Source organism: Elgaria multicarinata, chromosome 8 (assembly GCF_023053635.1).
Source record: "Elgaria multicarinata webbii isolate HBS135686 ecotype San Diego chromosome 8, rElgMul1.1.pri, whole genome shotgun sequence".
In the NCBI taxonomy this organism is placed as follows: Eukaryota; Metazoa; Chordata; class Lepidosauria; order Squamata; family Anguidae; genus Elgaria; species Elgaria multicarinata.
Genome location: NC_086178.1, coordinates 61,819,651 through 61,842,978, shown reverse-complemented (window position 1 = coordinate 61,842,978; position 23,328 = coordinate 61,819,651). Strand labels below are relative to the sequence as shown.

Below are 23,328 nucleotides of genomic sequence, written 5' to 3'. Positions count from 1 at the left end.
TGGGGTGGGGGAGAAATTTCACTGAATTTCTCCAGGGAAAGAATTGTAGTCCAGCTTCTTTCTTTTTTCTTAAGGGCACTCTGTGTGTGTGTGTGTGTGTGTGTGTGTGTGTGTGTGTGTGTGTGTGTGTGTTGCCAATGCAAGTGGCCACAGAAGCAACTGTTAGTTTGCGCCTTAACCCTAACCCCATACCTAGTGTCAGTCCTGGACATAAGGGGAAGGAGAGAAGCCCAGGTCGCTCTGTGGAATGCAGAGATGACTCGGGCGGTTGACACGATCGCGCCCAAGCGTCCTCTCCCTCTGAGCAGAGCCCGGTCAGCTCCTTGGTATACACCTGAGCTGAGGGCAATGAAGCAAGAGGGGAGACGGCTAGAATGCAGGTGGAGGAAAACTTGTGCTGGGTCTGATCGAACATGGGTTAGAGTTCACTATCGAGCCTACTCTGTGGCGGTGAGGGTGGCAAAGAGTCAGTTCTTTTCCACCAGCATTGCATCTTCTCAGTGTTGTCCAGCGGAGCTTTTCCGAGTGGTTACACTTGAGCCTGTTACACTCTGGGCCAGGGCGTGAGATAGTTGAACCCTCGGTAGCACGCTGTGACGAGTTTGCACGGCACTTTGAAGATAAAGTCACTCAGATTCGTCATGAATTGGACACCACACTTAATGCAGCTCCTCTAGTAGAGGCGTTCAGAGCACCGTCCGGTTCAGTTTTATTGGATGAGTTTCAGTTATTGAGGCCCGAGGATGTGGACAAGGTGCTTGGCCAAGTCCGGTCGACCACCTGTGTGCTTGACCCTTGCCCTTCGTGGCTCATTCCATCAAATAAGGAGGGGATCGCCGGCTGGGTCCAGGAGGTTGTAAATGCCTCCTTGAGAGAGGGAGTGGTGCCGGTCTCTTTAAAAGAGGCGGTAATTAGACCACTCCTGAAGAAGCCTAATCTGGACCCAGAGGATGTTAACAACTACAGGCCAGTGGCTAATATCCCTTTCCTGGGCAAGGGCTTGAGCGGGTGGTTGCAGGACAACTCCAGGCACTCTTGAATGAAACGGATTATCTAGATCCATTTCAATCGGGTTTCAGGCCTGGTTTTGGAACAGAAACTGCCTTGGTCGCCCTGTGGGATGACCTCTGTCGGGAGAGAGACAGGGGGAGTACGACCCTGTTGGTTCTCCTGGACCTCTCAGCAGCCTTCGATACCATCGACCATGGTACCCTTCTGGATAGGCTGTCTGAGCTGGGAGTTGGAGGTACTGCGTTGCAGTGGTTCCGCTCCTACTTGAATGGCCAAGTAGGATTTTTGCTCTGTGCCATGGCTCCTAAACCATGGGGTTCCACAGGGCTCTATCTTATCACCTATGCTGTTTAACATATACATGAAGGCGCTGGGGGAGGTTATCCGGAGATGTGGACTGAGGTGTCAGCAATATGCGGATGATACCCAGCTCTACCTTTCCTTTTCATCAAACCCAGGTGAGGCAGTGACTGTTCTGAACCAGTGCCTGGGCACGGTAATGGACTGGATGAGGGCTAACAAACTGAGACTCAATCCAGACAAGACGGAGGTTACTTTTAGCGGGTGGTTCATCAGTCCGGAGAGGTGATGTTTGCCCTGTCCTGGATGGGGTTGCACTCTCCCTAAAGGATCGGGTCCGTAGTTTGGGGGTGCTCTTGGATCCAGAACTGTCACTTGAAACACAGGTGAACACAGTGGCAAAGAGCACCTTTTATCAGCTTATATACCAACTACGCCCTTATCTGGACAGAGATAGCCTAGCTACAGTTATCCATGCTCTGATAACCTCTCGTTTGGATTACTGCAATGCATTATACATGGGGCTGCCTTTGAAAACGGTCTGGAAACTTCAGCTGGTACAAAAAAGGGCAGCCCATTTACTAACAGGGACTGGCCGGCGAGATCACATTACACCAGTCCTTTTCCAGCTTCATTGGCTGCCAGTCCAGGTCCAGGCCCAATTCAAAGTGCTGGTATTAACATTTAAAGCCCTAAATGGTTTGGGGCCAGGTTATTTGAAGGAACGCCTCCTCCCATATGTACCTGCCCAGACCTTAAGATCATCTACAGGAGCCCTTCTCCGTGAGCCCCTGCCAAAGGAAGTGAGGCAGGTGGCTACTAGAAGGAGGGCTTTCTCCGCTGTGGCACCCCGGTTGTGGAATGAGCTCCCCAAAGAGGTCCGCCTGGCGCCTACACTGTCCTGCTTTCGTCGCCAGCTGAAGACCTTTTTATTCTCTCAGTATTTTAACACTTAATTTTAACTTAAATTTAAATTTTACTTTTCTAACTCTGTATTTTAATCTTATATCAATTTTGTTGCGTGGTTTTATCCTGGTTGTGCTTTTTATACTGTATTTTGTAATTGTGCTTTTAACATGTTGGTTGTTTTATTATGGTTTTAACTTTTGTGAACCACCCAGAGAGCTTCGGCTATTTATAAATAAATAAATAAGGTGGCCACCAGAAAATATTTATGAATAAAATTTTGGAGGAAATTCTGCAAAATGGCCTTTTATCTCTAGCGGGGTTAAAAAATGAAACGTCTCTGAAGTTTACTGAGAAAATGGTCTTTGGAGAAATTTTGGCTCAGCTCTATTTGTCATTCTTCAAGGTTCAGCACCATTCCCAGGTTCTTCTAAATGGTCCGTTTCTGAGGGCTGATAGTGCATAAATTTTGCCTCTAATGCAGATGCTGGTGTTGCTCCAAAATGTGTCCCCCAATTTTCTGAAAGTTTTCTTCCCCGTGAAAGACGCTTCCATTTTTCTGCCTCTTTCTTACGGCTTTTCATGATGTATTTTCAATTTCTTTTTGGGTTTTTGAGGAACTGGGTGTTTAGTCTGGACAATAGAATGCTGAGGGGGGCATGATAGCCCCCTTCAAATACTTATTGTGCTTTTATGCCAAAGAGGACTTGTTCTCTGCTTCTCCAGGGCAGGATTAGATCTAATATGCTAAAGTTAGAGGATGATAATTTTCAGTTGAATATTAGGACAAACATCTTAATAATAAGGACATTAACTTTCTCTGTCTGTGTGTGGGGTGGTCTTCCCTCACTTGAGCTCTTTAAATAGAGGATAGACAGCAATTTGTTGGGATGCTCTAGCTCTGAGATTCCTGCATTGGGAAGAAGGCTGGGCTAGAAGGCTTACAAAATTCCCTACAACTCTATGATTCTATGCCATTGATTTGCTCTATCATTTGTGCAGTGCTATTGAACAATGGACTGGTTATTCCTAGAGAGGGCTAACTGCCAGACTACAGGACCTGGACCTTTAACCCTTTAAACTAACTTCACTCATATGGTACCCATAGTGCAGACCCAGAAGAATTATCTAAAGATGCCCTGTGCCATGTAGCTATGATGCCTTTTTCGTTCACTTTAACTAGTAAATTGCGTATTATACTTTTAAATATTTGTGTTGTATTCTTTTAAAAAATATTGTATGGCATTTCAGTTTTTTAACTGTTTGTAATGCGCCCAAAGAACATTGGTTATTGGGTGGATTAAAATCATCATCATCATCATCATCATCATCATCTCCTTTTCCATATTCTTCTCGGAGAAGCTGCCACATGTGCAGCAGAGACTGGCGGGGAAAATTCTGATTTCTGTGGACATCTCCCCTATCAGTTAAGCAAATGCTTGAGTGGTTCATTTAATTATGTTAAGGACCCATTAACAGCAGTCTAAGCCCTCCCTTGGGTCATATCAGTTCTATGAGATTCTAATTGTTAGAGACTAACCATGATTTTCTTCTTGTGCCTGCAGGTGATTTTAATTCTGACAAAGCTGTACGACTATAACCTGGGGAGTATCACGGAGAGCTCACTGTGGAGGTATGTAGATAAACTGAGCTAATAATTGCCAACTTACTTAAATCTGGACACTTTGGTACAGTCCTTCCATTAGATATAATTGGATTTCCTATGTGATGGAAGGCTTGCAGGCTGCCAAGTCTGGTCATTTAGGGTTCTTCTCATTGTTCAAATGTGGAGGTAGCAGGATTGAGCCATCCTTTTCAGCTGCATGATGTGCTGCCTCTACCACATATGTCTTAATTAAAAATGACTTAGGCTGCAATACTGTACACACTTACTTGGGAATAAGTTTTATTGATTTAATGGGATGTACTTCTGAGTACACATGTATAGGACTGCACAGTAAAAGTATTTTTGAAATCCAATGCAAAGTCTAATCCATATGTTCTAATTTGCAGTAGTCTAATTTGCAGTAGTAATTTCGCACAAGACTATGAATATGTTGCATTAGCAATCCCACCCATACTTCCTTATGATGTTCTGCAGTGATATGTCCCTTCTGTTCACATAGCCACTAGAAAGGAGTTACAGAACAATCAGGTTTGGGGAAGATCAAAGGGGCTGGTCCACCACAACAAGCCAAAGTGAAAGGAAGAGTGTGTTTTTCTATTTTGCTATGTCAGATTTTAGCTGTGGGGCCTGAGGTTCAGGCTTCTCAAGGTATCTGTGTGGCTTTGAATCCAATCCTAAACCAGTTAGCTCCAGAGTTAGTATTGCACTCTTGGGCAGGTTTATGCAGAAAAAAGTTCTATAACTCCCAGCATTTCCCAGCCAGCATATGTATTTAATTCATATCCCACTCATTCTTAGAATGCTTACACTGTTTTTCCAATTGATTCCTGTACAGAAACTCATCATGTCCCCAACCATTTAGTTTCAGCAGTGTTGCAACATTGGATAGGGATGTCACGGGAGACCAAGAAGGGAGGGGAGCTGGCAGACTCCCTGCTGCTTGGCCTCCTGGATCCCATTTACTGAGCTATCACCTATGCAGTCCATGAGTCCCTCAGCAAGGTGCCATTTTGTGTAAAAATTACAGCTTTTCTGGAAATGTAATGTTATATAAATGGTAGCCATACAAGTGTAAATAGACCCTATACACCTGTAATACTGCGTAAATGGTCCCTTTACAACTACCATTTCTTCTCTGCATTCTCCTATGCCTAGAAGAGAAGTGGCTGCCATCCTATATTCTCTTGCACTGAGTAAAGAAGTCTGAAAGCTACTACCTTGGAAACAAACTCTACTCCACTGTTTTGTGGGCACTGTGTTACCTAGCAGTAATATAATACTACATTATCTCGGGTCAAGTGCAAAATCCAGAGGAACTTGTTCAGAAATAATTCCATTGCAAATTCCTCTGTAAAATATCAGCACTGTAAATCCATTTCATACAGTGCATTCCCACACTGACCTCAGTGGAGTCATTGGCTGGTTAACCAAAGTAATGCTAATCAGGTATAAGCCCCATTTACATTATTAGTAAAATGGCAATTGCAAATGCACAAGAACTAGGAATATATGCCCTGCATATGTAGATGTTGATCGTGTCTACACAACCTATTTATCTCTGAATAATATCACAGTTGGCCCTACTGCGCCACATGGCATTCACCTACTCCTGTGGTGATCTGGGGTTGACCCCTCAGTTATCCAGGTATATCGCTGACTGGATTTGTCATGGCTTTTTTGGCTCTCTCACTCCGATCTCGAAGTCTGCGGCTGGTGTGCTCCCCCCTCGTAAAGCTGGTGTGGTTTGGCGCAAGCTCCTAGCACAGCGAACAGCCAATCCACTGTCAGGGCAGCGTGCATGGGCATCAGTGTCTTTCATTGCCAAGTGTTTCTTTTTTCTTTTTTACACAAACGTATCTGTGCATAGGAGCACATCTTCGACACAGTAATTATCTCCCTGTTCATTGCTGGTGCACATCTCGGAAGAGTTCTTAAAAACAACAACTGTGCCCCGTACCATCTGTCCAGTCCCAACCCACTTCTCCCAATACCCATTTGGAACTGCTGTCATGGGGCACATGTCCTTCCGCCATGGCTCCCCTTTATTTGCAGGAAACCTCCCTTGTGTGTGTCCCGTGAGTGAAGATCCCAGAAGTGGGAAACCTCAGAATTATCCCTCCTCTGTTGTGAAAGGGCTGTATTTGTAGATTAGCCCATTGTACCCCTTCAGTCTGACATTCAGTCTGTCAGCAGGGGATAGGGGTTTCCAGCATTAATCTAGTCATGAAAGGAGCAGGGCTAGTCCCACACATATTCTCTTCATGCTTTTAGTACCCATGTGTACTGAATGCTGAAAAAGCTTATCTGTGGAATATAAGAACATCAAAAGCGTTGTGCTGGATCAGACCACAGTCCATCTAGTCCAGCATTCTGTTCATACAGTGGCCAACCAGTTGCCCAGAGGAAACCCTCAAGCAGGACATGAATGCAACAGCACTCTTCCTCCTGTGTTCCCCATTAACTAGTATACACAGGCTTACTGCCTCTGATACAGGAGGTAGCATATAGAGCCATTAGTAACCATTCATAGCCGTATCCTCCATTAATTTGTCCAATCCCCTTTTAAAACCACCAAAATTGCTGGCCATCACTACATCATGTGGAAATGGATTCCATAATTTAATGATGGGCTCTCTCCTGAATCTCCCTCCAATCAGATTCATGGGATGACCCTAGGTTCTAGTATTATGTGAGGGGGAGAAAAAGTCTCCCCATCCACTATCTCCACACCACGCATAATTTTGTACATCTCTATCTTGTCTCCCCTTACTCATCTTTTTTCTAAGCTAAACAATGTGAAGCAATGCAGATAAACAAATGTCCTCCACCCCATTTTAGCAACCTTGAATTCTATTTGAGATAGAATGAATCTGCAACCCTGTCTAGAAACAATGGCTCTGTTCAGACAACACACTAAATCATGATGGTTAAGCATTTTGAGCTAAACATTATGGCTTAACATGTCATGAGAAACCATGATGACTACTTCTTCTTCTGCTGCTGCTGCTACTGCTGCTTCTTCTTTATATCCCATCTTAATATGTTCTGTGAACTATTCCTAACCATGGAGGCAACGTAACCACGCTTACTAACGCCTTGCTACAAAAGGGTTAGTGGCCTAATAATGGTTTAGCATGTTGTCCAAACAGGCTCACTGTTTATTTTCTCAGTACATATGCAGACCTGTACGTTCAGTGTTTTCCATCTGGGAAGTCATTTGGAAGGTATAGTACACAATTTGTAAGAAAGGCATGCTCGCTTCAAACTTTTCTAAAACAGTTTTTTTTTTTTAGATACTTGCATCTTTAAAACTTAATGTTCCTTCCAAGTGCATGACACTTCCTAGGTGCTGTTGAATCCTTTGTTAATTGGAGAACAATAAAGGCAAATCATGCCTCCCCTCACTTGTTCTGATAAGCAGAGTGGAGGGGGCTGCGGTGGAGACATTAAAACTTTGCACTGGTTGCTGATTGTGCTCCATATAATCTTACTTATTTTCACTAAGGATTACCAGTAGATGTGTTGCAAATTTCTCTCTATAAAATGAGAGAAAGTAATGTAAGAACAGATTTAAAGAGTGTTTGACAATAGGTTGTTGGCTGCTGTTCCTCTTTGCCTTGTGACATTAGTTTAGAACTTGGTATTTATACATTAAGAATATCAAAGACGCTTAGAAATAAAATGAAAAGAATAACCTTCTACAACTCTTTGATGTGCTAAGCTCTTTCAGGTCTGAACTTATTCAATTAAAGAATGCATTATCCTGTATAAGAGTGTTTTGATCTTGCTTGTTGACAAATGAAATCCTGTTTCTGATAGCTGAAGACAACAGGGATTTCCCCATCCCCCACCCTTAACTTCAGTACAGTGGTATTTTGTCATTTTCCTAGAATCATTGGGACAATGTAATTTAAAAAATAAAGAAATATTTAACAACCATGCCCAAATGTCCATGTGAAATTTCCCAAGAGTATGAGTATTTTAATTCATTAAATTTATCACATATGTGGACAGGCCTTCTTACATTTGATTCTGATGTCTTTCATAATAGTTTAGAAGGATCAGTTTGGATGAAAGGAACTTTCATATGAATGGAGTAATTACATTGCAAAAACTGGGAATGTAGGAAGGATTCTTTAGTTTGAAATTGTAAAAACTAGTGACAGGTTTGTAAGTCTGGCAGGGCAGACTTACAATTACCCTTTAGATATGTTTCTCCAAGCAACATTGGATCGGTTTGTCTGTGATCAGCTCCTGCAGTACTAGGAGAACACTGAAATGAGCCAACCACATGGACAGGGGGCCGTTCTGTTGGTCTTTCCCATGGTATAGTTCCACAGCCAATTTTGATTCTCAATTGGTTGAAAAACTCAACCCAAATTTTAAAACTGTATCTGCATTTTGCCTTAAATGTTCAACATCCAGAGGTAAAAAGCAGTTATAAAACAAGAGAGAAAAAGAGAAAAGAAGGGGAAGAGAGAGCTCCACCAGTGTTCTTGAACTATAGAATATCTCTTTATCAAGCGAAACTGTAAAATACATAACATTTGTTCTTGGGTTAGAACTCTGGCTTTTGGGAGCAGAGAAAGAAGGCAGAGCAGAGATGGGCAAATGAGTGGATTTTAAAGTTGTGAATTTTGAGAAAGTTGCATAGCTTGAGAAAGTTGTGCATTTTTCAAATACACATTTTACAAATATGAATGCAAGTTCAGAGAAAATGCTCCCGTTTGCATTCAGGATTGTGAACAAGGCATTTTCAAGTGATTTGTGAACTGAAACAAAGATGTCATACCCTTGCAATAATGGGGCCTTTAAGGCCCCATCTGTATGGGGGAGGGGAGAAGCCACTTTCTGGAGCCTTCAAAAATCATGTGTTTCTCTCCTCCACCCACCAACGGGGGCCTTAAGTCCCACATTGGTATGTGTGTGTGTCTCTCTGTGTGTGTAGGAAACGTATGATTTCCCCAAGGCAAGCTGCCATTAGTGTAGAGAGGGGAAATACGCAATTTCCCCAGGGACTTCCCAAGGCTAAGGAAATCACATGTTTTCCCCCACTGCATTAATGGCAGCTGCCATTAATGCAGTGGGGAGAAAGAGTGTGAACCCAGAAGCCAGGGAGGACCCATGTCTGAGTGCTCTTGGGGGCTTGCAAGTGCTCTGTCCTTGTGCCTCACTTGTGTCCATGAGGGCCAGAAATGGGGATGTCCAGTGTCCTTGTGGACCTAAGTGGAAGCTCATGCCATCTCTATATCCATCTCTGTCATGTCCAATCTCAGGAACTGTGGCTAGTTTAAACTAAGATTACTGAAGAAAACTGGAGTGAAAACCTCCAAATTCTTCCTAGAAGCTGTGGCAGAGTGGGAAGGAGTGAGCTTGAGACTTGTGCAAGGTTGTTCACATATTGCTAAACCATAGCTGAGCATTACATATAAAGATGCTTTTATATGATTTTTTTTTACATGCTTTTTCTTCCATCTGCTATATATTTTCCTTAGTATGACTTCAAGTCAGGTTGGGATCCTGCTTTCAATCACTTAGCTTACTCCAGAAATTAAACAGAGGCCTTAGCTAGACCTAAGGTTTACCTTGGGATCATCCTGGAGTCATCCCTGTTCATGTAAATGACACACAGAATATCCCGGGAGCAGGCAGGGACGACCCCGGGACGATCCTGGGATAAACCTTAGGTCTAGCTAAGGCCAGAGTGTCAATTTTTAAGCAGTAATGAAATTAATAAAGTGGTCCATGCAAGTCCTAGGAATCAGAAGATCAACAGCTTCTGACAAATAGTTGTGCAGGGCAGAGAAATGGATAGGCAGTGGAGTATTTCATGTACCAAGTCTCAGTGAATCAACAGTCTCTAAGTTGCAAGGGTGATTCCACTTCAAAAATGAATTATTGAGATTTCTCTCTGGCTGGACTTGGCATTAATACACTGTAATCTTCTAGATCCTTCATCATGTTCTTGATGTTTCTTTTTTTAAAAAGAAAAAAAATATTCTTCAATAAAGGGAGTAAGGATAAGAAAAAGGTTATGTGACACAGAGCAATTAGTCAAGATGGATTTGTTTATTTGTTTTTTCTTCTTCTTCCAATCCTGTCCCAGATATCTCCCAGATCACAAAGGGGATTAAGTGTTGAGACTTGGGAGAAAACAGTGGTTTCTGCTACTAAAGAAAGATAAGCTTAAATTTAAGATTAATAAAATGTCAGTATAAAAGATACCATATCTTTGGGGAATTGGTGGTGTTGGAAGGGAGTGGGAGCTTGGAAATAATCTCCACATTTTTATTGTGATTGGAACTATGTATAGAGACAAACATTAAAGAAAGGTGATTAACCTTATCCTTCAAGGTTTTGAACGCCAACCAGGGATGTGCTTTCCAGGAGAAAAGGCACAGCTGTGAGTGACTAGCACGGGTTTTTTTGGTGTCCTGTCCCTGAAAGCATAAGCAAGTTCTTTCTTAAATTCAACTCCACATTTTTCAACCAAGGGTATGTTGATACATGCATGTTTCTCACTTGATGGCTGAAACTCAAACAACAGTTTACATCAGGGGTGTGGAACCTCTTTGGAAAAGTTCTCGTGGCCCCATTCCAGTGGTGGGCAGGGCCAAAGGCCAAAAACACCAGCATATTTTATCTTGAAGTTCTTAAAGCCAGTTACTAAGCCTTAGGAGAGGCATTTCCACCTTTCGGCATGGGGAGAAACTGCACAAAAGCTGGAATACAACTACATGATCAGTAGCTTGGGAAAGGGGGGTATGGTCACCTGGAGAATCCAAGAGGCCAGGAGGGCCAGATTGAGACCCCAGGCCTGAGGTTCACATTCCTGATTTACATGGATGAAACCCTCCCCCACGAGGATTCAATTTGAAAAGCCCAATTACTGTTCCCCATTTTTGCAAGCCTCCTGACTTCCTGAGACATGTTGGGATGACTCCCACAAATGGAATATAGGAATTGAAGGAAAGAACTTCTTCAAAAACTACAGAAGCAATAGAATGGACAACCATCTGTCAGGGATGCTTTAGGGTGGATTCCTGCATTGAGCAGGGGGTTGGACTCGATGGCCTTGTAGGCCCCTTCCAACTCTGCTATTCTATGATTCTATGATTCTATGAATGGGAGATGAATTGCACTGTATGTTAGAAATATACACCTGCATAGCAATTCGAGAGAATGGACATGATGGTTCTGTTGAGAGCACATGAGGTAAAATATATGGAGGAAGGAAAACAAAACAATATTCTGGTTGGAGTCTACTACTGACCACCCAACCAATGAGAAGGTGTGGATGATGTTTTCCAAAAGCAAACTGCAGATAGTAATGGAGTAATTGAAATAGTAGTAATGGAGGAACTGAATTGCCCTGATACCTGGTGGGAGACAGGGAGACTGGCAGCACAGAGGAGGGAGGTGAGACCCATTTAAAGTTTGGCCTTGTTCAAAATTGAGTTGGACCCAACTTGAAATAGGGTGGACATTCAAGCAGAGAAAGGTTGTGTGTCAGATTTTTCATCCTCACACAACCATTTAAAATATTCACCCTATCCTAGGTGAGAGTTAAAGTGATAAACTTTCATGTGATGTAGATGCATGTGTGAATACTCCCAAAGTCAGTTCACTGGAATCTTCCATTGTTAGCTGTAACTAAAGTAACTTAAGCTCAAATATTTCTGTTATTCTCAACAAGTTCCATTTCAGAGCATGTTTTATTGTAACACAATGCACTTTTCCTTTCATGGACTCCAAGCCCCACTGAAAGGAAATGTTTAATCCCTATGAGTTTATGCTCAAAATTTCTCATTATTTATTTATTTATTTATATAGCACCATCAGTGTACATGGTGCTGTACAGAGTAAAACAATAAAATAGAAAAACTCTGCCACATAGGCTTAAATTCTAATAGTAAGGTAAATCTTGAAATACAAGGATATTCTGATTTAAAATGAACTTTTTGTTACTTCCACTTTCTCTCTCTCTCGTCAGATCACTTTGCCTATGAGCTGCACAGCCTATTTCAAGAATTAGAGCTACTCAGAGAGATTTTTTAAATCTACCTTTAGAAAAGAAAACTGCTAAGCAAATTGTAGATTGTCAGTGTTCCTATGTGATTGTAGTGATCATATGTATATGATCTGCCTTAATGGCTTCATCTCTTTGAGTCAGAAGTAAAAGAAGGAAACTAGCAGATAATGAATGACCAGTCCATTTGCAGTTTCCATGTAACACTCACCTAAAAGCATTTTTCTGTTTGGGATAAGACTTCAGTGAAGTGAAATCCCTGTATGATACTTGAAATCAGCATCTTGATTTCCATATATAGTGTGGGGTCTCGCAGGTGTCTTGAATATTATGCAAATCAGCTTGCTACCCTGTGCTTTTGGAGAAGGATTTCCCTCAGTGACTGTTCTTTGACACCTGCTGATCTGCATTAATAAGGTCAGAACCTTTGTTTTACTGTTGTGGCTTTAGTGACATGCATGCTAAGGATTACGGTTTGCAAGACCAAAGAGAAGCGGTAAATTTATCCAAGAAAGAAAGGCATTTATAATTTCTCCCATTCTCATCCACCATTTGGGGTGGGTGGGGGTGGAGGTGGGGGTGGGATTTCTCATGCCCACAATCCAATGCATGTTTAGTCAGAAAATAGTCCTGTGAAATGGCTGCCTTGGGAATGCTGGGAGTTATAGGATGTTTTCTAAGCACGCATGGTGTTGTGTCCTTAAAGGCTTAACACATTGATTATAGTTAGTCTCTCTCTCTTTCTCTCTCATAAACACACACACACACACACACACACACACACACACACACACACACACTATAAGGCTCTGTAGTGGCCTGTGTTAAAGGTGAAACAGCTGAATTGCATACTGCCATTATAGCAAGAAATTATGGTGAGGGCAGTAGGTTCTATGGCTTCTACTGAGAAAACAGCTCAACAGGCAGATCTGACACTTGGCAGTATAGGAGAGGTGAGCTTGAGGGTGGCCTATTCCGATTTGGAGGTAAAATGGCAAGCAATTGTTTTCTTTGCAGGACTGTAAAATTTGACAAGTCCCCACCAGCAGATTAACAGGCATCATCTGGTATGTTTTCCCCCATAGACTTATATGGGGTTTACTTATAATAACACTTTCTCTGTTTGTATAGTGACTTTTGGAAAACAGTTTGCCATCTTAGGTAAATGCTTCACCTGTGGCAGGATTAAATGACCTTTATTGTCACTTCCAATACTGTCATTCTATGTGGATGAACTTGGTTGCCAGCTGAGTACTTGTAATGTGGAGTGGTAGCTTCTGTTCCATAGACTCCATGTGTCTATTCCAGTGAACACACAAATCTGGGACTTAGGTCTACCACTGTCCCACTGACAGCTATCCAGCTTCAAAGTACTTGGATTGCATGCAGTTGTTTGTGGTGGATCTATGGCTCAGCTCAGATTCATTTAACACCTTTCTGCCTTAAGTCTGGTGCAGCAACTACGTTGACTAGATGCAAAGGACTACAGAGCTGTTACGTGTGTGTAGAAGAAGGAATTTTGGCAGCTACTTCTCATGTCTCCCTGCCACACACAGTCTAATTCTGTGCAGACGTAAACTCCCATCGACTACAATGGGACTTAGTCCCTAGAAAGTGTGCAAAGGGTTTAATATGTAGCATGCAATCTAGTTAGCACTCCTTTTTTTTTTTTACTGATGAGTAAGTGCAGGGTAACTGCTTTGGATTTCGACCCTTGTTTGGGGAATGGGGTTTTAACCTTTCTCCCTACACACACACACACTCTGTTCCCAATCTGGATTGGGACCCCATGCATGCATGGGGTCCTAATTACATGGGGCAGGGGGGAAATGCTGCAACGGAAGAGGTTTTTCTTATTCCTATGCAAAAAATTAGTGTGGGTCCCCAATATGGACTGAGAACACAGTGGAGGAAACAAGGTGTTAAAGGCCTCCTACCCCCAACACTGTGGTTCCACTTTGGATCAGAGCCCCATGCTTACTTCTGAATAAGAAAAAGACACTGACGTAGCTGCTTTCTATGTATTAAAGGTAAAGTTAGGGCCAAATCTAGAAACCTGGTGGCCTTAAAAGAGAGTTTGGCTTATACTATGCATAAAACAGGAATGACCTACACAGTCTTCCACCTAGAGCTACTAAAAGAGGTCAGTGGTTCAAATATTCAAGGAATCTTAGCAATATGATACATCAGTTTAAAAAACAGCATTTCAGAGATTTTTGAACAAATTAAATACTTAAGTGTTTTTCACATACGTAGCTGTATAGTTTTTTTTAGGAACATGATCAGACTGAAGGTGAACTTCTGAATTTGCAAACTGAGTGTCTAATGCTAAAATGTGTGCCTCTCTTCTAAACAATGGAGGCTGATGGGGCTGTGAATCCATTCTGGGTTTCAGTCAGAACCAGCCAGAACTCTAAGGGAGCTATCCAATATGGTAAACCTTTCCCCCAAATAGATTCAGCATCTTGGATAGCTCCTTTAGCATTCTGGCTGGTTCTGACTGGAAAGGATTCACAGCACCACCGAAATCGGAGCGACTGGCCTCCGCTGCTTCTAAAGTTGACAGGCACATCCTTCCATAAAATCAACCTTTTCCCTAGCGTCTTCTCCCTTTATCAATAACACTGAATTTAACAAGACTTGAGCCAGTGATTAACTAATTTATTGAACAGGATTCGTAAAACTAGGGTTGAAATCAATTTGATACTTGAACATTCTCCTTGGGGCTGTTAACGTGCAGTCTAGCACTGGATGTTCACATTTGCATATTCAGCAGTTGCCTTTGTCTTTCAAAATGAATTGAAATACAAATTTAGGTGTGATATCTGTTTATCAGACTTTCAGCCATAAACCTGAAAGATCAGAGAATGTGCATATTCAATGCAAATGTAGTTAGTAATGGGAATTGGGCAATTCTCTCTGTAGATGCTGCGATATTATTCAGCATATGGCTTCAAGGCAGAAATACCTGTTTCATATTACTCAATAAGAATTTTCCTTTATTTGATTGTATTCTTTGTCTTGCAGCAAATCACTCTATTGAAAAATAACTTTTTGAGACCCCAGGCTCATTTAGTTTAAAATAACTTCTTTTTTTGCATTTTAAAAAAATCTTAGAAAAGGGGTAAGGAAGGAGAGGCACAATAGAGGTGTATATAATTATGCATGATGTGGAGAATGAGGATAGAGATATATTTTCTCCCTCTCTCATAATATTAGAAACTGGGGTCACAGGATCATCCCATGAACCTGATAGGTGGGAGATTCAGGACAGAAAAAGCACAGCACATAGTTAAATTATGGAATTTGCTATCACAAGGTATAGTGATGGGCTACTACTTTGGATAGCTTTAAAAGCAGATTAAACAAATTCCTGGAGGAGAAGGGCATCACTGGCCACTGGTGTTAATGGCTATGTGCTACCTACAGTGTCAGAGGCAGTATGCCTATGTTTAGCAGTTGCTGGGGAACATGGTTATAGCTCATGTCTTATTTTTGGATTTCATGTGGGCAGCTGATTGGCTGCTGTGTGAACAGAATGCAGAATGAGATGAATGCTTGGTCTGATCCAGCATGGCTCTTCTTATGTTCTTATAGAAGAGGCACAAAGCCCTGATTATTATTTTCCTCTTTCACAGCACTTGATTTAAAAAAATGCTTTGAGTGTAGGGGAGGTACACATTTTTGCCCTGCACTGGGCACAGAAATGTCTAGAACTCTAGAGCTAGGCAATGTATTCTATACAGGGGTGACTCAGGCCCTGCACAGAAGGCTTGCAAACAAAAATGAAGTCTGGCAATGCAACATTCCAGACCTATGAGGACAAGCAATTATTCTTAAAGCAGTTCAACACATTGTGTGATTGCTGCAGGAAACAGAGATGTTACACTTGTGTTTCCAATGGAAACATGTAAATTTGTGGGCATCACAGAGGTGCACATTCATGTTTAAACCCAAACTTGTGCATTTTTAAATGAACGCCTGAGAAAACTCATTGGATGTGGCTTCCCAGATGTGTGAACAATGGAGTTTAAAGGGGGGAGTGTGTGTGTGTGTGTGTGTGTGTGTGTGTGTATAGGTAGGTGTAGTGTAGTGATTTGCTGTGGAAACATCAGTGAAAGACATTTTCTGCAGCAGTTGTAATGGGTATTAGAGTTGTTTTCGCATCTAATTCTCAATGATGAAACATCCCATGAGACTATCCATCATCTGTTTAATAAAGACCTAGATCCTATTAAATCTATCAAAACTTAAATCCCAAGATTAAAGATTAACTGATTTTAATACTAGAGAAATGTTTTTCCACAGAAAAGATAATGCTTTTATCATTTCTAGTGTTTAGAGAGTCTTATTTCTTCAAGTCTTATACCACATCAGTCAAGAATCTGATTCTAGATTCCCACAGAATTTGGCTTGGCTCATTGTTCAGTTCAGTGCATTCTCCATTGGTTGGCTGGACTTTATAAAATACTCCATGTTAATTAGAATGCAAATTTATTATACATATTAAAGTGCATTCTCTCTTGCATCCAGTCATGAAATGTAGTAGCACTTCCATGCAAATCAAGATAACCTTGATCCATTTGCAGCAGGAGAGTCAGCATGTAAATCAGGAATATGAATATTAATACTGACATTTACTAGGCAGATACTGTAAATTACAAATATGTGAGGCTCATGGTGCTTCTCAGTTGTATAATGTTTTAAAAGTTTGTCACTTCTGTTTTCTAAAAGCAGCTAATAAATGGAGAAGTATTGCCATGAAGTTTTCATTCTGTATTGGTATCCTGTACAGCTGCATCATTCGGAGTCTGTAAACATATGCAGTAAGTTAAGATGTGTAGAGAAGTGGCTACCCTATTCTCTTCTGAATCTGGATATCTTCTGCACATACAATCTCATGTATATGAAGAGCATTTCCTGACATCCAAAAGAAACAGGAAGCCTTTGCTCACACAGAAGTATGTGTATGAATTGCAATCTCATTGGACTTTGTATCATACCAAGTCTCCCCAGTTCAGAAGATCTGTGTTCAATGTGTATGCAAGGGCTTTGTGAACGCAGGATGCTTTTGTGTTAATAGCTTTGTAGAAATATTGGCCCCAGTGGGCTGGTGTGTTATTATTGTGTTCTGTTGCCTCCATCCCACTCCCTGAGAATGTTGCCAAATCAAGCTCTATTGTATGAAGAGTCAGAGGTCAATATCATTCCACATGTTCCAGGGACAGCATTCTGTCAAGAGCTCAGTACTAACACTGCAGCTCCATGGCCATTGCTGCTTTTCCTTCTTGCAGACACCGCTTCCTTGCCCACGCTCTTCCTAGAAGCATGAAATGCTTGTATGAAATGCTCTTGAAACTCAATATATAGTAGTTTTAAATAGGGCATTTGCACCTAAATTTGAATGGCCTCATTCCATTAAGAACCTTTAGGAGAGTTCAATTTTTTTAAAAAAAATTTTTTTGACCCAACCAAATATTATAAAGAAGGTCATGAGAGGCCATTTCCTTTAAACATTATCTTGGGAATCTAGAATTGTTCATGGATTGACATTTCTGTCAATAATATTAAAGCTTGTTCTAGTTGATGGAACAGCCTTACCAAATGGATTGCCCTCCAAATGTTTTGGGCTACAACTACTATCATCCCAGGTCATTGGCTGTGCTGTCTGGGGCTGATGGGATTTGTAGTCCAAAATAACTGGAGGGCAGTACATTGGAGAAGACTGTTATCAAATGTTCATCAGTTTCCAGTTGAAGAAGAGCTATAGAAGCGTAGGCAGGCAAAAAAGAATAAAAAGTGTTATAAGGAGTTTACTTTGATCTGTTCTTTATGATAATACAAAACTGATGAACAGGGGTGCAAAATCAGGAAGAGGGGCAATTATGCTACTCCTACAACTGCCTGTAACCCCGAGCAATTTATGAATAGACACATATGCTTTAAAAAATCCTAGTGGAATGTAGGTCAAATGGTTACCCTTATTTCCAGATAAGCAAACAAATGCTGGTGTCAGTCTTAAGCCTATTTTATATTTCTTGTGTGTTCTATCCCCCACCCCCACCCCGTGTTCCAATGTCATTTGGAAAAAGAAAAAAAAAGCTGAGAATGTTTGAATGAGAATATTTTCAGAATTCTCCAGTATTTGTTCAACAAGTAAAATAAATCCTGACAAGTTTGTTCAGTGATTCTCAAACTATGTGCTAGAAAATACTAATGTGCCACAAAACATATATTAAGGGAGCAATCCTATGACTCCTAGACAGCATCTTGGAGCATCACCTCACCGATCACCAAATGCCTGATTTCCATTCACATTTGTGATTGCTGCTTGCTTTGAGTGAACAGGAATCTTGCACAAAGCAACCAGCAATTAAGCTGGAGATTGGCACAAATCTTCCCCCAAATTGTACAAATTTCTTAATTTGTGTAAATTTCCTCAATAAACTAAAGCACTGCTGGGCTTCGGGAAAGAGACAAACACAAGCATGGGTTTGACAGTTGCAAATATTTTCAGTGGAGACGCAATCATGTTTGCATTTGGAGCTTTGAAGGGGGGCATGCTTGCATGTATTGCAAACAAATATGAAATCCTTATACATCCCTACTAGAGAACAAGCAAGGCAGAGCCAAAGAGGTTTGCCAACTTTAACCAGGGCTTCTTCTAGTACAGGAAAAGTTCAGGTGTTGTGTCTTGACTGTGCCTTTTTGGTTAAAGTTCATTTTGTTAAGCCTTCACCTTGTGGAGCCACTTTTGCTAACAATGGGAAGACGCATTCCTTGAGATGCTGGGGTCCTAAGCTACATAGACCTTTATAGGTTAAAACCAGCATTTTGAAACAAATTAGGAACCAGTGCAGGTGAGCCAGGACTGGACATATGTTGACATTGCCTCATCCAGTCAACAACCTGGCCACCAAACAGTGCCCTAGCTGCAGTTTCAGAATCCTCTTTGGAATTGCCTCTGTTCAGGGTAGGTATGACTTGATCAGTGTATTTCTGGTCCATGTCACTTTCACATACGTTCTGTCCTGTTTCCACAACAATCTACATTTTTTCAACACATGAACAAAAATTCACATTTAATTACCAATGTATTTCCCCCCACAAAATAAATATATCTGTATGCATTTTATCCTAATCTCCTCCTCCTCCTGAGAACTATACTACAAAATCTGGAAAAATGCAAAAGCTACAGTATAATTGCATTCTGATCTTCTAGAAAGTGTGAATCAGGTCTGTTTGCAGACTGATTGAACTCTTCAAGCATCCGTACTTCAGGGGCAGGAGGCAGCCTGTTGTGTCTCCAACTTTCAATATGACTAAAGGAGAAACACAAAGTCGTTAAGTATACCTCCACTCACAATTCGCGGGGTGGGTGGGAAGTGTGTCCTAATTGTCAAAAGTTTTGGAAACACTGAGTTATTCAACTGCAGGCACTGAGTTGAACTGATTGTGTTAGAAGTGTGGACTAGAAAATACATGTGGACAGAATACTTAGCAGGGTTGCCTATTTCTTTCACTGCAGAAATGGGAATAATCACTGGACTATTCCCTGATGCTTTTGTTTGTTTGTTTGTTTGTTTGTTTTTAAATCCAAACTTGTCCCTGCTGGCATTGGATCTATGGTATCATCTGGATGCCCAACACACATCTTGTGATTGCTAGATTATAGTTGTAGGACACTCTGTATTTTTGTTTTCCTAATCTCTTCATTTACTGAACTTCAGGATGCAATCCTGCTGGTAGTTGCATACAGATCGACATGTTCAGTTCCTTAAACATGCATGACGTACTGAGCATAGTTTTTCTCTTCCCAGATATAAAAGAAACAAACAGCGCCATCCTCTGTGTGTTCACTCAGAAATAAGCCCCACTCTGTTCAATAGGGCTTACTCTTAAGTAACTATGCAAAGCATTGCAGCATTAGCCACTCTCTGCTTCCACTGACCTATAGATGTGTTTGAAGCCCCAGCATGCATCCTACAGCTGTTCCATGGAATAGTAGGGTTTAATCAAGAGAGAGTTAAGAACATCTACTTTTAATTGAAATCCATGTGACAGACATATTTAATTTGTAAACTCTCCCCACACCCTACTGGCATTGATCTCATAGAATTTAAAATATACTTTTTTTCCCTTCTGGGTTATCTATTATGTGCACATAGTCTGGCCTAAACTTAGATGTGTATATTTTTAGATTTGATCTTGGCGAGCAGCTTTAATGGAACTAAAAATGTGCAGAATTTATAAGCAGCACTCAAGCCAATATTAAAGGAGAACTTCATATTCAATGACCCTTACAAAGTGAAATGGAAAGCAAAACTATGTAGATCTTTGTTTGCAAACATTGAATGGAAGCTGAGGTCAAAGCATTTTTTTTAAAAAAAATTTGGTAATGGTTCCTTGAAATGTCATCGAACAAGTAATCAACACAGGTTTGAGGCCTTGCGCATAGAAAGAAAACGTTGAATCCATTTATTTGGTACTTATTTATTTATGTATCTTATGCTGAAGGGGCAGTTTATTTGATGGGAAAAGCAACATTGAGTAGAGTTAGATTTTTCATAAAAATGGGGGCAGGGACAGATTAAACTAAATAAAGACAAATGGCACAGATGAGGTTGGCTTGCATAAAACTCAGCTAAACAACAAGCTGACCAAAAGAGCTAAACAACAACTTGCTTATGGTGAATTATTAACAACTAAAGCACTGTCATAGCATTATTCAATGAGCAGCTGTACTGAGATTATCAGTTCTAGAACAACTGCAGCAATGTCATCAGTTCTATTGCCCAAGCACAAAATCCCTTCCAGTCATTTTGCCTGAAGCATGATCCAGTTCTCCATCAATTCCTCTTCTCTCTCCACTACATGCTCCTTGGAGCCAGGGTGTTCCCTGCCATAGAGCGCTCTTCCCATTAACAGCTCTCCCATGAGCAGACAGCTACACTTTCAGGAGGGCTTCACAAAACTGATATGGTATTCGCCTAGTTTTGTTGGCAAAACACCAATGCACTTGAGATTTAGAAGAATGTATGAACACTGGATGCAATCCATCAGCAATGTTTACTGTGCATGTCCCACTGGAATAAAAGGGAGTTTCACAAGCCTTCCGCAGCTCCTGTTCATTCCTCTGAGGCTGGCACAGGAAAGATTCCAATAGATTGGTCCCAGTGTGTGTAAGTGCTGCTCTGTTCGTAGTCATCTTTTTGCTATAATGAAACAGCAACATAGCCCTTATTAAAGTTTAATACCTTTCAGATGTGCATCCTCAATGTTTTTCTAAGATGACATGACAAGACAGGATAAACATGAAGTTTGGCGAGCAATTAGTATTCACCTATTCAGATTTGATACGGTGTCACTTTCCCCCCTAGTTTAACAATACATTTTCTTGTTAAAGTATAATTGCTGAGTTAGGAACAATCATTTCCCAGTCATTTTTTAACCACCTGGAAATGAGTTGTATGAAATAATCTTAAAACAGTAGAGGTTCTTTCTTTATTCCCTGATTCCACAGACTTTTGTTTGTATTGTTGGAAGTGGTTTGGATCATGTACCATTTATCTACATTCATCATTGTCTTGTCATTATATGGATTGTCTGCACTAAGGCAATACAGTCTGTGGGTCAGTTTTACATTGCATGGAGGTCACGTGTAACTGACCCTTGGAATCCGACTTTTATTTATTTATGCAATGTATATACAGCTCTCCATCTATAAAATATCTGAGCAGTGAACAATAAAAGGGGGAAACAACAATAACCTTTGCCACAAGATGTCTGTATCTTAGATGTATATTAATACAGCCGAGAACTGATCAATATGTGCAATTTTGTGCAGAACAGGCCTTGGATATTTCCATTTTCATGTAGGGAATGCTCTGAGTGGAAAACCATACAATGCGAAGAAGATAACCCTTCTCTCTAGTGAGAGGGTTTTACCCTTTAAGACAGCCTAAAAATAATTTTAAAGAAATAAATAATAAAATATGCCATGGGTTTTTTCCCCTCATGTTGAATATGATTTCTATTGAGACTTACTTCAGTGAAAACTGAGGTGGAAAAGGTCCATGTTAGAGGACTGTACTATCTTACTATTCATATATGACTGAGAGATAGAGAAGAGCCACTTGTTTTTCCATGCTGTAATAGTTCAATGTGCATGGATGTTTCCACTAGGACTGTGCACGGAACCCCCAAACCACTTCGTGGTCCGATCCGGAACTTCCGGATTGGGCCCGAACTGCTTCGGGCCGATCCGCCCATCCCCTGCTCTGCTGAGCAAGATCCAGAGGGGCGGATCGGGATTTTGCCCCCCCCTTCCCTACTAACTTTCCTCCGTGGCGGATGGCAGAGGCAAGAATGTGGTGAAGGGAGGACAAAATGGGGGCTGATAAGCGCAACTCCCCCCACCCCCTTACCAGTGTCTGTCACAGGCTTCAATTGAGGCCCCGGCTTGAAGCCGGAAGAGGAGGCTGCAGCCTCTTTCGGCTTGAAGCTGGGGCCTCATTTGAAACCCGCAATGGACTGTGACGGACACAGGTAAGCCCCGCTCCCCCTGCCCCCTTACCTGGCTCTGCCACTATCGCTGCACGGACTGCGGTGGTGGCGGTGGAGCCAGGTAAGTGAAACTCCCCCGCCACCCCCTTACCTGCCTCCATTGTAGACTTTAACTGAGGGTCAGGCCTCAAAGTGGAAGCAGGCCTGCTTCCGCTTTGAGGCCTGGCCCTCAGTTGAAGCCCGTGATGGACCACGATGGAGGCAGGTAAGCCCCCTCCCCCCTTACCTGGCTCTGCTGCCGTCACTGCATGGACTATGGCGACAGAGCCAGGTAAGCCCAACTCCCTCCCGCCCCCTTACCTGTGTCCGTCGCGGGCTTCAATTGAGGCCCCAGCTTCAAGCCAGAAGAGAAGGCCGCGGCCTCTTCCGGCTTGAAGCCAGGGCCTCAATTGAAGCCCGCAACGGACACAGGTAAGCCTCCCTTCCCTGGCTCCATCGCTGTCACCACGCGGACTGCGGCGGTGGTGCCAGGTGAGTCCCCCTCTCCCCATTTACCTGCGTCCGGTGCTCCAGATCAAGGCGAACCACTTCACCTTGATCCGCAGCCACCCCAACCTGATCCGTCTCCGCCTTTGTTGGAGGCGAATCAGGCCGCTCCTCTATCGCTTCTCCGAAGCGAAGCACAGCCCTACTTTCCACCATCCTCCCCCACACCCCACTAATGTGAATCCATTCGAGATTCTTCAGTCCAAAGTTTGGAAAACACATTTACTGGAATCTGATAGGTTTACTGTATTTCCCTTGGATCCAAAGCTTTTTGTGGTGTGGTGTGGTGTGCTACTAGGCTTTGCAACACACTCATGCAGATACTATACCACAGAAGAGAATCTATTGGTACTAAGCGGGATTCTGGTAAGTCTTCAGTCTGTTATGGTGTGCTAACATTGCA

The 23,328-nt window shown here is 41.9% G+C and overlaps 1 protein-coding gene across 1 annotated transcript in view; it reads left to right on the top strand.

The window, feature by feature from the left end:
* Positions 1-23,328, top strand: part of SORCS1 (sortilin related VPS10 domain containing receptor 1) — a 457,816-nt gene that overhangs the window by 157,712 nt on the left and 276,776 nt on the right. Inside the window, exon 2 of the mRNA XM_063131568.1 lies at positions 3,783-3,850. Within this exon, the coding sequence (XP_062987638.1) occupies positions 3,783-3,850 (68 nt within the window). The remainder of the gene's footprint in view (positions 1-3,782; positions 3,851-23,328) is intronic.